We start from the raw sequence: 13,388 nt of genomic DNA, 5'->3' as shown, positions 1-13,388 counted from the left end.
AGTTAGAAAAAGAAAAAGGGCTTGGTATCTTTCTCTAAACCCTATCCAAGTGCCTCCATTGCCAGTGCCTAAAGCTAGAAGCTGACTGAACCTAAACTTTAATAATTTGGTTCACGCTGCTTTTGCCTGCTGTCAGCTGCGATAGGCTCCAAAACCCTCACGACCTGAGAGAGGATTAAACAGTTACAGAAAATTAATGAATTAACATAATGCAGCCACAATTATGCTTTATAACAAAACATTTACAGTTACAGTTTTCTTACATAGGAATGCATTTTGCCTTTTGTTAATTTCTTGCAAATGATAATGATTAACTCTGATGATACACCTCTTCAGATACACATTTGATGGACCAGACCTGATTATAACTAATGCAGAACCAAATGATGAAGCGGTGTACACCTGTCAAGTCATCACTAAATTGGACATGGCTGAAGCTAGTGGCAGCCTTACTTTATATGGTAAGATCATGGTTGATATGTCTTATTAAGCCGCAATATATTATATATTTTGCTATTAAAGAGATGCTTTGGTCTGTAGTCTTTAGTGTGCCTCTGATCAACCAAATATTGATGATGATAATATAACTGTTGTCCCACTCAGATCGCCCAGACCCCCCTACCCTCCTCCAGGTCACTAATCCTAAGAGTCGTTCCATCACACTCAGCTGGACTCCTGGAGACGACCACAACAGCCCTGTGTTAGGTGAATGAAAAACACACACATATTCACACTTACACACATCGACACAGTTTCTTTCACATTTTTTTGGTTCACATTTTAAGGGAAACTGTAATTGTACTCCTTTTCCTCTGCAAGAAGATATGCACAGATGCAGAATTGATAACAAAAACCATTGTGCTCTCAAATTCTACTGTGCAGAACAGCAAACACATATAATTTATCTTCCTGTAACAGAATGAATAGCGCCTTTATTTTCATTACTTTGACAGCTTTATTATTTGATCGGCTGCTTTGTGTCTCAGTATGACTTTATCTCCTCTCAGTATTTATTAGTGTTTCCGTTGCTTATCCAGTGGTCACCGCCTGTCTCGTCTCCATCACACTTTGCATCTTTCTGTGTCGACAGAATATGTGGTTGAGTTTGAGGACCAAGGCTCAAAGGATAGGGGTTGGGAGGAGCTGAAGAGAGTCGGAGGAAACAAGGAGAGCGTTCGACTCACTCTGTGGCCGTACATATCTTACCGTTTTCGGATCATTGCCATCAATGACGTGGGCAAAAGCAACCCCAGTAAACCCTCTGAAATCCACAACACTCCTGCTGAAGGTTTGAACTACAGCTATCTGCATGTCTATTGGGTGTTGTTTGTTTATTGTCACAACACATCACATTAATTCTTTTGTTTTTATGTCATAGCTCCAGACAATAACCCTGAAGATGTGAGGAGTGACTCTGCAGACCCAGATGCCCTGGTCATCACTTGGGAGGTACGCATGTTATTTCATTTTTTAATCCAACGGCCCCAAGGGTTCGATGGAATATTGGTATCAGTTTTCATCTGTCTGTCGTCCATAAAAAAATATTCAAGAATCTTCTTCTCCGAAAACTTCAGTCAGAATGACTTGACATTTGTTGTGGAACATGTTTGGGGTATGGTCTACCAAGTTTGTTCAAAGAATTGGGAAATTGGGGAATTTGTTTATGAATTTTTGAATTTGATATTGATATAATTACTATTGGCAATCAATAGGAAGTCACATATGGGCTGTCATTTGGTGCCATGACCTTTGACCTTGACTGACCTTGAAAGGTCAAACCCAAGGTCATCTATGTACAGATGTCTAGAAACTTCTTCTCCAAAACCGTCAGCCAGAATCAATTATGAAATTCATAGCAGAGCTTCCTTGGGGCACGGTCTACCAAGTTTGTTCAAAGAATTGAGAAATATTGATCTTTGAATATTTTATGAATTTTTGAAATTTAAAAAATCCCTGTTGGTTTATAATGGTAAAACTTTCAAAGTGCTATAACTTCTACAACAGTTAAAGATATGGATGTAATTACTATTGGCAATAGATAGAAAGTCACATATGGGCTTTCATTTGGTGCCATGACCTTTGACCTTGAGTGATCTTGAAAAGTCAAACGAATGTCAATTAATGTATTTAAATATGCAGTTGGACTACAGGACCCTTGGTTCTTGGTTCTATTTTTAAGTAGACAGAGTTATTATAGTTAAAAAGTCCCAACAACCAGAAGTAATTATTTTACTGGAAAACAATAAAATTACAAGGAACAATACATTACTAGCAAGTAGACCTGCATAATTAGCTTTTTTGTCATTTTACTCCATTATTTTTTGTGATTTAAGTTTTAATTATAGAAAAAAATTTGAAGTTAGAATAAAACATTTTTTTTTACCTCTTCTCATGAATGATTGTAACAATGTGATTTATTTTTGGTAGATAAAGTGTAACTGGGACTCAGTACGTAAACATTGTACCTGGTCAAAGGTGGTTACTGATGTGTGTAAATAGGAATAAAAAGAAGAATGTGTCTTAAAACAAAATTATTCCAACTTTATGGGTAACAGTGTATTTTTTTTTCTGTAAAACAGAACAATAAATAATAACACAAAAAGAAAAAAAAACAACAACAGTGAAGCACACTGTGAGGGAATCAATTTCCTCAACATACAAATCTCACAAACACAGTACTTAAGACAAAAAGTATAACAAATAAAAAATAAATCAATACATAGAACAAAAATAGAAGTGTAAATTGAATATACTGCCACATGGAACAACACTGTGTAGCAGAGGGAATTCAGATCTGGGAGTCTGATCAAATCTTCTCTCTCAGTCTTATTAGAGGCAGAAGTGGCTCCAGGAGGTAATCCCATCTTCAGACTCATAAGAGACTGTCTCCAGCATTGGAGACTTTCAGACTGGGACGTTTATCTGTCTTGCAGTGTCTGAAAATACCTAATTTTCCTCCAATGTCAATGACTCTTTGTGTACACAAATAAAGTGACTTTGCACAATATCGGAGCCTTGATAAGTAATAGTCTCATAAATTAAGTTTTATAGAACACATTCTTTGTTTTTTGTTGCTGTTCTTAATTAAGATTTTTCTCATTGTTCCTAAATTAACTGAAACCACACTCAGACTACTTACGGTTTGAAATCTAACCAAACTGAAAGGCTAAATTCAACTAAAAATTTGAAGAAATTTAGAAACTCTGAGTCTACCTCTGATGATTTTTCAATGAAACAGTCTTACTTTACTCACTGCGTTTCTTGTCACCACAGGAAATGGACAAGCGTAACTTTAACGGACCTGACTTCAAGTACCGTGTGCTGTGGCGGCGAGTGTTGGGAAGTGGACCTAACTGGCACATTAACTACACAATGGCGTCACCATTCACAGTTCATGACATCGGCAACTTCTCTGCCTTCGAAATCAAAGTCCAGGCTGTCAATGCAGAGGGGGAGGGGCCTGAGCCAGACCCTGTCATTGGTTACTCAGGAGAAGATGGTAAAATGAAACAGAAAACTTTAAAAATACTTTAATGCATGGTTTGGATTTTTTGTCATCGGTCCTTCTCTGCTCTGTTAATGTCTTTTTAGTGCCATTGGAGGCTCCTATGGGTGTGGGTCTTACCATAGTGAACAGCACCGCCATCAGAGTGACCTGGGCCGCAGTAGACAAAGACACTGTCAGAGGACACCTGCTGGGATACAAGGTACTGATTCTGTATCTCCTAGCATATTCTGCCTCTGTCCTCATCAATAATACATATTTAGGTTTTACAGCCGAGGCAGCCAGATCTGAGCTTGGCAAAGGCTGCAGAGTTCTTTTTAGTTTCAAGGTTGTGAAGGATAGGGCCTCTTTTATTTTAGATGATCTTGCCTTCATGTATTGCACTTGTGTTACTCTTTTTTGCTCACCTTTCTTTACTGCTTCAGGGGTTCCTGATGCATGTACTATTTATTATCTCAGTAACACAAAATTCTTTTAGAAGCGCTGTTTGAATATGGGTTTCAAAAAGTTTCAATACGTGATATTAGAAAATGTCTCTCCAGTCGAAGTATTTGGATGGTTTCACTCAAGACCTTATTTAAGCAAAAGTAATTCTCATTGTTATTCTTGAAAATGAATGAAAAGTAAAAGTAGTCACACTGTTATATATTGTGCTTTTGGGTTCATTTAACTGTTCTGTTAATGTGTATATTGCGTTTCACTGCTGTATGTTAAACATGAGCTCATTTGTAATACTTTACATTGTTATATTGTTCATAATTTAACCTTTAAAGACCTAGAACTATTTTTGTGCCAACTTCCAAATGAATTTTTCTCTACATCTATCCTTTTCTAAATGGGTTAACACCATTTATTATAATGTTATCCTCTGCATTTTACATTTTTCATTGAAAGGCAATTATTTTCCTATATTTAATTTACTTATCATATATTTTTTTTTAAAATCAGAGTAAGTGTAGTATTATGTAAGTATTGTCAAAACAGAGAAAACTGAAAAAAGTGACTTTTTAGCTAAAATTATGCATATCATGAACTGAACATGAAAACAAGTATCTATAACCACTGTCATTTATCAAACTACATGGGTTACAGACGATGATGAATGTTTACTGCAGATCCTCCGAATGTCCAAACTATATCTGATGCATTTGAAAAGCTGTGAAAATGCATATTACTTCAATAATCATCATCATAATAATAATATAACATATTGATAGGATTAGTGGGTCAAAATTTACTAAACATTTTAGATCAGTAGATGGTTTTGGTCTTCAGTGGATGTTTAGGTTTTTGAAGGTTGATCTACAGCAATATATATTTTATGGGATTATGATGCAATGTTTGTAGTATTGCTGTCCAGGCTAGTTTTCATCTTCATGGTAATGCTTTTTCAGGAGTTTATTCAGAGGGAAGAGAGCACTTAATTATCCAGTTTATCACAAACCTTCAAAACTATTTTATTTTGGAGTTATATGATTTTACTGGACTGTAAGGGGATAGAAATGTATAAAATGAAAAATAACTAAAGCTATCAGAAAATGTAGTAGATAGTGTAGTATTTTAGTACATAGTACAAGAACCTAAGTACTTTTTTATATTCTGCCACTGCCCAGATCCACTTGACCCGGACCGGCTCTAGGAGCCACCACCGAGGCCGCAGAGCCAGGGAACCAGAGACTATGGTGATAGAAACTGGTGCCAATGAGGAGAAGAAGGTGATCAATGATCTGAGACCGTACTCCCATTACATTCTGGCGGTCACTGTGTTCAACAGCAAAGGGGAGGGACCCCCCTCTGAGACGCTGTCCTTCAAGACTGATGAAGGAGGTGAGAATCTGTGGATGAGGAGAAGTGGAAGGTCAACTAGACTGAGGGACGGAGGGCGAGTAGATTAAGTGGTGGAAGGGGGGTCATTTATACATAAGGAAAGAGAAAAGGAGCAACATGGGGCCAAGGAATCAAGGGACAGAGGCTTACACCAGAAGAAATGACAAAGACAGTCAAGAGAGCACAGGTGTTGGAACTTAAGATCAAAAAGTACAAGTTGGGAAGGTGTGGAAAAAAGTCAAAAATAAAAAAATACACATAAAACTAGAACGCAGTGATTTAACTCATCATCATTTTCACCATTCATCATTTTATTGTATTTTGCTCATCACCAAATACATGGTATGGAGCACAAACATTATGTCATAACAGAAAAAATAATATACATTCAATAATAACAAAATTCAGACTTCATTTCGGCAGTATGAAGACAAAATATTTAATGTTTTGTCTGGTCAACATCATTTTTTTTACCCCTCGGCCAAGATCTGGCCAAAGGGGTATTGTAATTGTTTTGTTGTCTGTTTGTCTGTCTTTCTGTCTGTCCATCTTTTTTCAACAACATAATCGCATTATCTGAAGAATGCATTGAGATATCCACACCAAACTTAGACTGTAGATACATCTTGGCATGGAGCAGCAGCCTATTGAAAATAGGTGACCTTGACCTACTTTTTCAAGGTCAAATGGCCTTGTGCCTTGTGCAGTTATAATATCGGAGTACTTTCAAATATAAATATGTGTGCAATAAGTTTTACACAAACACAATCTAATCTAAATTATAGGGCAGTAACTTTCAACAGAATTTTACACTACATTTGGCCGAGGGGTTTTAAAAGTGTGCAGCATGTTATATTATTTGTCCTGGAACATGTCCCAGAAAAAAGGTTGAAGCTGGGGTAGTTTAGGATTAGTAATGAGACAAAAACTTTAAAAAATATTATGACTGAACACAGCTGGTGTCAGCAGATAATTAGGGTTATAAATTGGTGCAAAGTAACTTCCAGAAAAGCCCTCCTTTTGTAGCAAAGATAGGCAAAGGATTGATCTCAGATGTGTCAGGACATCATAGAAAGACTGCAAAATGTACCATAAATAAAGCTATACTTCTCAGAAAATCCAGGAATCCGGAAGAATTTCTGTGTGTAAACGGCAAAAACACAAGTCTAAGTTTAAAACAGAGTACTTTTGATCCATAAGATGCCGCTGCACCAAGAACTATTGCACCATGTGCTCAGGATTAGTTTGGTCAAAATCTGTCACATAGAACAATTTCTAGTTACATCCACAAGAACTGTGCATGACTGTGTGAAAAGGAAGCCTCATCCTGACAGTGTATATAGAATCACAAATTAATATGCACTTAAACCATTATGCTTTCAATCGTTTTTGTTGCTGCTAGTTCCTGGTCCACCCATGTCTCTAATACTGGACAGCCCATCAGAGACATCAATGACCCTTTACTGGACTGCACCAGAACGGCCTAATGGAGTGCTCATGGGATATCTACTGCAGTACCAGAGTAAGCATCGTTCATGTTTTATCTCTATCCACTCAAATCATCAGCTTAGACCGCTCTGACATTCTTCAGGTTATTAAGTGATTCTTCTCTGCGTGAAAGACACCTGTGAACACATCAGTAATCTGAATGTCACAAAATGCATTTTCAACAAAATCAATAACACTGGAAAAATGTTAAAAGCTTGGTGTCCTAATGATGCTCATCAGTCAGTCACATGTCACAGAGTCAGTCGTAACGAGGTCCTGAAGATCAACCTTTGATTGAATGTTTTTGTGGCTGTTCTGCTGTCAGTTCTGGGGAGTGATGACAGCCCCATGATGGTGGAGACCATAGACGACCCCACTATCACCCACCTCACACTAAAGGGCCTGGATCAGAACAGCCACTACCGCTTCTACCTGAGGGGGCGCACTGCCACCGGAGACGGGGAGCCCATCATCAGGGACGGTGCAACCACACTGGATGAAGGTACAAATGTTCTTCAACTTAAAAGAATCCACAAATCTGAACTTTATGTCCAGTTTGTAATTTGTCACTTGGGGACTCTCAAAAACAACAATAAAAGACATAACAGTAGATGATGACTGCACGTAGTGTGGGATTATGGGAGTTTTCACCATCATTACCAACTAAAATCTTTCTTGTGCAACATTTTTTTCTCACATTCTAATTTTAATGTTAGCAAAGGGGATATGACACCATTGAGATGCTAAAAAATAAAATGAGCCCATAAACTGAACAAAAATATAGATTTTACTAAACACAAACATTTGATTTAATCGAAACACTTGAATAAGCAAAATATATAACATAGGTCTGGTCATTTTTAGATATTTTAGTGTGGAAATGTTACATAACATAGCTTTAAAATGTCTTAAACATCTTGACAGGTGTTAAAAGTCGATTTGATTATGAAGTTATAAAGTTCCATTAATGTCAGTGTGATGTGTTTTGTATTGATCAAACTGTAATAAAGACATTTATGAGCTGCTTCAAACCATGCCGCCTGTTTGTGTCACTATAAAACCTGTAACTGTGGAATGGAAAACATGACTTAATTATTTACACAATTTGGAGTGGCTGATTTTATTAAGAGAGACCTAATCTCAAATATTTAGGCTCCGTTCATGTGGAAGTTTAAAGAGAGTCTACATTAAAGTAACAAAACCAGGTCGCTGGAGGTGAAATAGATGTTAAATTACATTCATAATAGGTCTTGAATTGAACTTGCACAAACCTTGATTATGGAAGTGATAAGTCCTCAAACAGTCTGTACCAGAACATGCATTTGTTTCCTCATTTTCAGCACCGCCTGCAAACATCAGCTACTCTGTTGGAGAAACCTCAGTCAACTTCAGCTGGGTGCCCAAGAAGAGACACCGGCAGTTTAATTTCCAGATCCACTACTTCAACAAAAACGGTACATAATAGCTACACCAATATGTGCATAACAAAGCCTCATTGCACTCATCATTGTAAAAGGATTATCAGCCTGTGGGAATACTGACGGTGCTGAGCTTAAACCTTGGTTCATGTTGTGCCTCTGCAGATGGCCGTAAATGGAAAAAGACAGAGAAGGTGAACTCCTCTCTGTCTACTTACCAGCTCCAGGACTTGACTCCGGGCTCTCATTATCAACTACTCTTCACCTACAGCAACAGCAGCAGCTTCTGGGAGGGTGACATCTACACAGAGGGAACGGGTATGAAGACTGTTCTGCCTTCATTTATCCTCTTCGCTTTCATCTTCTCTGGTTCTCCTCTGGGCTTCCCACATCTAAATATAAAACCTACTTTCTACAGAGAGCGTCTTGCAGTTCCCCGTGCCGTCTGTGAAGTGCTTTCAAAGACTTATGTGAAAAGGGATCTGGTTAGCCATATGAAATGATCCATTACTTGTATTTGTTTGTAGTATTGTGTTGTATTCTTTGCTTCTCTAGTGCAGCACCACCCTGTCAGAGTACATAATGCTCCACTCCTCTTGTACTTTCATCTTTTTTCTTTCTTTTTTTTAACCCTCTCCTTTCCCTGTCTTTTTAAAATTTCTCTCTGAAGGAGTGATGGCGAGGCAGCCACACTTTCCAACGCAGGGCTGGTTTATCGGTGTTGTGAGCGCCATCGCACTCCTGTTGCTGATCCTGCTCATCCTCTGCTTTATCAAGAGGAGCAAAGGGGGGAAGTATTCAGGCAAGTGAAGCCCTCCATGATGATGGTCAGCCATTATCAGCAGAACTCTTCAAGTGTTCTGAATTAGACTGAATTAGTAGTAATACTTTCATTTATTTTACGTTGAAATTGACAATGACTCTGCTCAAGTAATGCTGTAGACCAGGGGTGTCAAACATATGGCCAACGACCCAAATACTGGCCACCAAAGGTTTCAATCTGGCCCATGGGATGAATCTGCGAAATGCAAAAAAAAAATTACACTGAAGATGTTAAGAGTAAAGGGTGTCAGACTCATTTTTGGTCAGGGGCCACATACTGCCCAGTGAAATAATAGCATAGAAACCTTTAAATAATGACAACTCCAAATTTTCTCCTTGGTTTAATGTGAAAAAGTAAAAATGACATCATGAAAATATTTACATTGACAAACTGTCCTTACACAGTAAAATGTGACTAAAGTGAACAAATATGAACAACCTGAAATGTCGCAAGAAAAATAAGTGCAGTTTTATCAATATAATAGATCCACTGTCATCTGTAAATTGTGTTAATAATAAGGTGAGACATAATATTGTCGAAACTGTTAAAATGTTAGTTATTTTTCTTAAGAAATTTCAGGTTGTTCATGGTTGTTAAGGTTATTCACATTTTCATGATGGAATTTTACTTTTTCATAGGAATCATTATTATGCCCGTTATTACCCCGCCCCCTGAAGGGGAGGCAAGGGGTATTGTTGTTTGTGGTTCCGTTTGTTTCTTTGTTAACACTCTAGCAGCAAGACTAATGGTTAAATTCATACCAAATTGGGTTTATAAATTGCCAGTGACCCAGAATAGATCTGATTTTGGGAACAGTAGGTCAAAGTTAAAGTTTTTTTATGAATTTTTAAATTCTTTTGTTTCCCATTTACTTAAAATGGGCAAAATTTCAACTTTCTGTAGCAGCAAAACTATAGGTTGAATTCTTACCAAATTTGGTTTATCAATTGCCAGGGATCCAGAATACATCTCAGTATATTTTGGGAAAAGTAGGGCAAAGTTAAATTTTTTTATGAATTTTTTATATCTTTTTTTTCCCATTTACTTATAATGGGTGAAATTTCACATGGCTGTAGCAGCAAAACTATTGGTTGAATTTATACCAAATTGAGTTTATAGATTGCCAGAGACCCAGAATAGACGTGATTACATTTTGGGAAAAGTAGGTCAAAGTTCAAATTTTTAATGTATTTTCTTAATCTTTTTTCGTCTCCCATTTACTTATAATGGACGAAAATTGAAATGTCTATAAAAACATCAATTTTGTTTCAATTTACTTCAAACTTGGCACATATATAGAGGGAACTGATATGCTGACATCAGCACACGCATAGACATGATGACATCAGCTGGATCAATGCCAAAATAAGCTACAATACGTGTGAGGGGTGGGGTTTGTTGTGCCTGGCACCACTTATTATTATGCTATTAATTTACTGGCCCACTTTGGATCACATTGAGCTGTATGTGGCCCCTGAACCAAAAAGAGTCACTGCTGGTGTAGACCAATTTAGACACATTTTAAAGGCCCAGTGTGTAAGAATTAGGATACAATTGCATAAAGGTAATGTAATACTGATAATTAATATTGTATTTCTGCATAATCATAGAAAAATCTGAGAGATGTTGTGGTTTTGTTACCTTGGAAGGAGCAGATCACCATGTTCCAACAGCAGTAAATCAGAGCAGACTTCTTCTGTTTTCCATTTTATAGCAGTTGGCACCTAGTATTAAGGTGCATTACTATCACTGTGTTTGAGTGTAGACCAGAGTTAATATCCCTCCAACTAAAAGCCCAGAGTGGACAAACACTGCCTCTAACAGGGGACGTTGGAGACAGTGGGGTGGGGTATTCATTTAGTTGGAATCTGCCACTTCACTACCAGGGTGTTACTAAAAATCTCACACTGAACCTTTAAACAAGCCCTAGGACCACTACCCCCATCACCCTCTGTATCTTACTGATACATAAGGGGGCTTGGAAGCTGGAGGAGATGAGTTCTTAAGTAGGGATGTGGTGCACACAGATCAGGCTGAATGAGTGACGTGAACATTTGAGCAGAAAAGAGTTTGCCATGAGATCTGAGCTCAATAGCACCGCCACAAACTCAATGATTTGAAGATTTCATGGGCTTTGGTGGCTTCCTGTGTATTTACTCTTAACAGCTTGTGTCTTCCTCATCCTAAGTTTGTGTGACAATGATAAAAGCACAGAAGTAATATAAGTCTTTTTAAGGACACACTCTTCAACTTTTATGGGTAACAGTAGACAGTCAGGAGCCAAAAAAGCTGTCTGGTAATGACACTGCAGTGGAACGGCAAGCCAAGTAGTTACAAGAATGCACCAAAGAGAAGACATTTTTCCCTACTGGGCAGTAAAATAAGATTAAATCATGTTGAAAATGCTACTTGAACCACTCCCTTAAATCTGTGAGATCTCTGTATTTACTCAAGATTCACATCAAACACAGTGTGGCTTAGACTTTGTACTTTTTGACTTTGATAGTTGAGGTTCTGCAGTGAAAAGCTCTGCACAAATAATCACAAACCACAACATTTCATCCCTGTCGCTTGTAAAATAGCCAGCTCTGTTTCATATTATGTGTTACAAGAAATAATTCAGTACCATTCATGTGGTTGAGAAATTAAGTCAAAGCGGAAACTCCAAACCACATAAATAAACAGTGTGTCTACAGATACTGACAACCAGAAACATGTATATTCTGCATGATAACATTCTCACTTAGTGTTATCTTGCCACATGACAGAATGCCATTATCGAAGTCTCAAACAGTGGCTTAGAGAGGAACATGGCTGAGATTTCACTGATAATGAATTCCAATAATCCCTCTTCTTCACAGTGAAAGATAAAGAGGAGGGTCCGTTGGACTCTGAGGCACGTCCTATGAAGGATGAGACGTTTGGAGAGTACAGGTTTGTCATCTGAATAACACATCTAATACCATTATGTTTCTAATTGATTATTGCAATCCTAACTCCTAACACTTCCCCAACCCCATAGCACTGCTTGGTTTAACCCTTTGTGTTCCTTTCATTGTTCCTCTTCTCCCTAATGCCTGCTCCTGCTATGCAGATCTCTAGAAAGGTATGCTGAGATGCAACTTGCTTTTCCCAACACCTGTTTATTTATCAACCCCTGCCACAGCTTTACTCACCTACTGACTCATTTTATTCAGTGATACTATAACATGACATATGCAGAGCAGAGGCAGAAGTACTTTTGATCAAATATTGCAGCTTAGTACAAATTGGAGGCACCTATGCATGGAGTATTTCTGTTTTATGCATCATTTATGCTTCAACTCCCCAACATCTTAGAGGCAAATGTTCTTTTTACTCCACATTTGTCGTCCAGCTTTAGTTGCTTTTCAGATTACAATTCTTCATCTAGTTCCTCTTCTTCCCTCTTGAATTATCGGGAAACAGCAGTTTTTAAAGTTATGAGAAGTTCACTTGTTAGAGATTCTGTAAAAAGATACAATAATAATATAGAATATCATGCATTTCTGTATATTAAAGTAACCAATAGTCACAAAAAATAGTTCTGAGCTCAACTATAGTCTACAGTAGTAAAATGTAACATACGCATTAATACAGCAGTATTATCATATACAGTACAGGCCAAAAGTTTGGACACACCTTCTCATTCTTCGCATTTTCTTTATTTTCATGACTATTTACATTGTAGATTCTCACTGAAGGCATCAAAACTGTGAATGAACACATGTGGAATTATGTACTTAACAAAAAAGTGTGAAATAACTGAAAACATCTCTTATATTCTAGTTTCTTCAAAGTAGCCACCCTTTGCTCTGATGGCTGCCTTGCACACCCTTGGCATTCTCTTGATGAGCATCAAGAGGTAGTCACCTGAAATGGTTTTCACTTCATAGCTGTGCCTTGTCAGGGTTACTTAGTGTAATTTCTTGCCTTATTGATGGGGTTGGGACCATCAGTTGTGTTGTGCAGAAGTCAGGTTGATGCACAGCTGACAGCCCTATTGGACAACTGTTAGAATGCATATTATGGCGAGAACCAATCAGCTAAGTAAAGACAAACGAGTGGCCATCATTACTTTAAGAAATGAAGGTCAGTCAGTCTAGAAAATTTCAAAAACTTTGAATGTGTCCCCAAGTGCAGTCGCAAAAACCATCAAGCGCTACAATGAAACTGGCTCACATGAGGACCGCCCCAGGAAAGGAAGACCAAGAGTCACCTCTGATGCTGAAGATAAATTCATCTGAGTCACCAGCCTCAGAAATCGCAAATTAACAGCAGCTCAGATTAGAGACCAGATGAATACCAC

General features: G+C 37.8%; 1 protein-coding gene across 4 annotated transcripts in view; it reads left to right on the top strand.

Annotated features, from left to right (window-relative positions):
- Positions 1–13,388, top strand: part of l1cama (L1 cell adhesion molecule, paralog a) — a 53,986-nt gene that overhangs the window by 36,961 nt on the left and 3,637 nt on the right. For 3 of the 4 annotated variants that reach the window (XM_030139220.1, XM_030139221.1, XM_030139222.1), the window contains 14 exons: positions 337–461; positions 604–705; positions 1,091–1,288; positions 1,379–1,449; positions 3,274–3,499; positions 3,592–3,707; positions 5,119–5,332; positions 6,735–6,854; positions 7,146–7,322; positions 8,161–8,274; positions 8,404–8,556; positions 8,909–9,040; positions 11,923–11,995; positions 12,156–12,167. In XM_030139220.1, coding sequence (XP_029995080.1) covers positions 337–461; positions 604–705; positions 1,091–1,288; positions 1,379–1,449; positions 3,274–3,499; positions 3,592–3,707; positions 5,119–5,332; positions 6,735–6,854; positions 7,146–7,322; positions 8,161–8,274; positions 8,404–8,556; positions 8,909–9,040; positions 11,923–11,995; positions 12,156–12,167 — 1,833 coding nt within the window. The remainder of the gene's footprint in view (positions 1–336; positions 462–603; positions 706–1,090; positions 1,289–1,378; positions 1,450–3,273; positions 3,500–3,591; positions 3,708–5,118; positions 5,333–6,734; positions 6,855–7,145; positions 7,323–8,160; positions 8,275–8,403; positions 8,557–8,908; positions 9,041–11,922; positions 11,996–12,155; positions 12,168–13,388) is intronic. The other variant, XM_030139223.1, reaches the window with a different exon arrangement.

Source organism: Sphaeramia orbicularis, chromosome 7, assembly GCF_902148855.1.
Source record: "Sphaeramia orbicularis chromosome 7, fSphaOr1.1, whole genome shotgun sequence".
Classification (NCBI taxonomy): domain Eukaryota; kingdom Metazoa; phylum Chordata; class Actinopteri; order Kurtiformes; family Apogonidae; genus Sphaeramia; species Sphaeramia orbicularis.
This window is presented reverse-complemented; position numbering and strand designations above follow the sequence as displayed.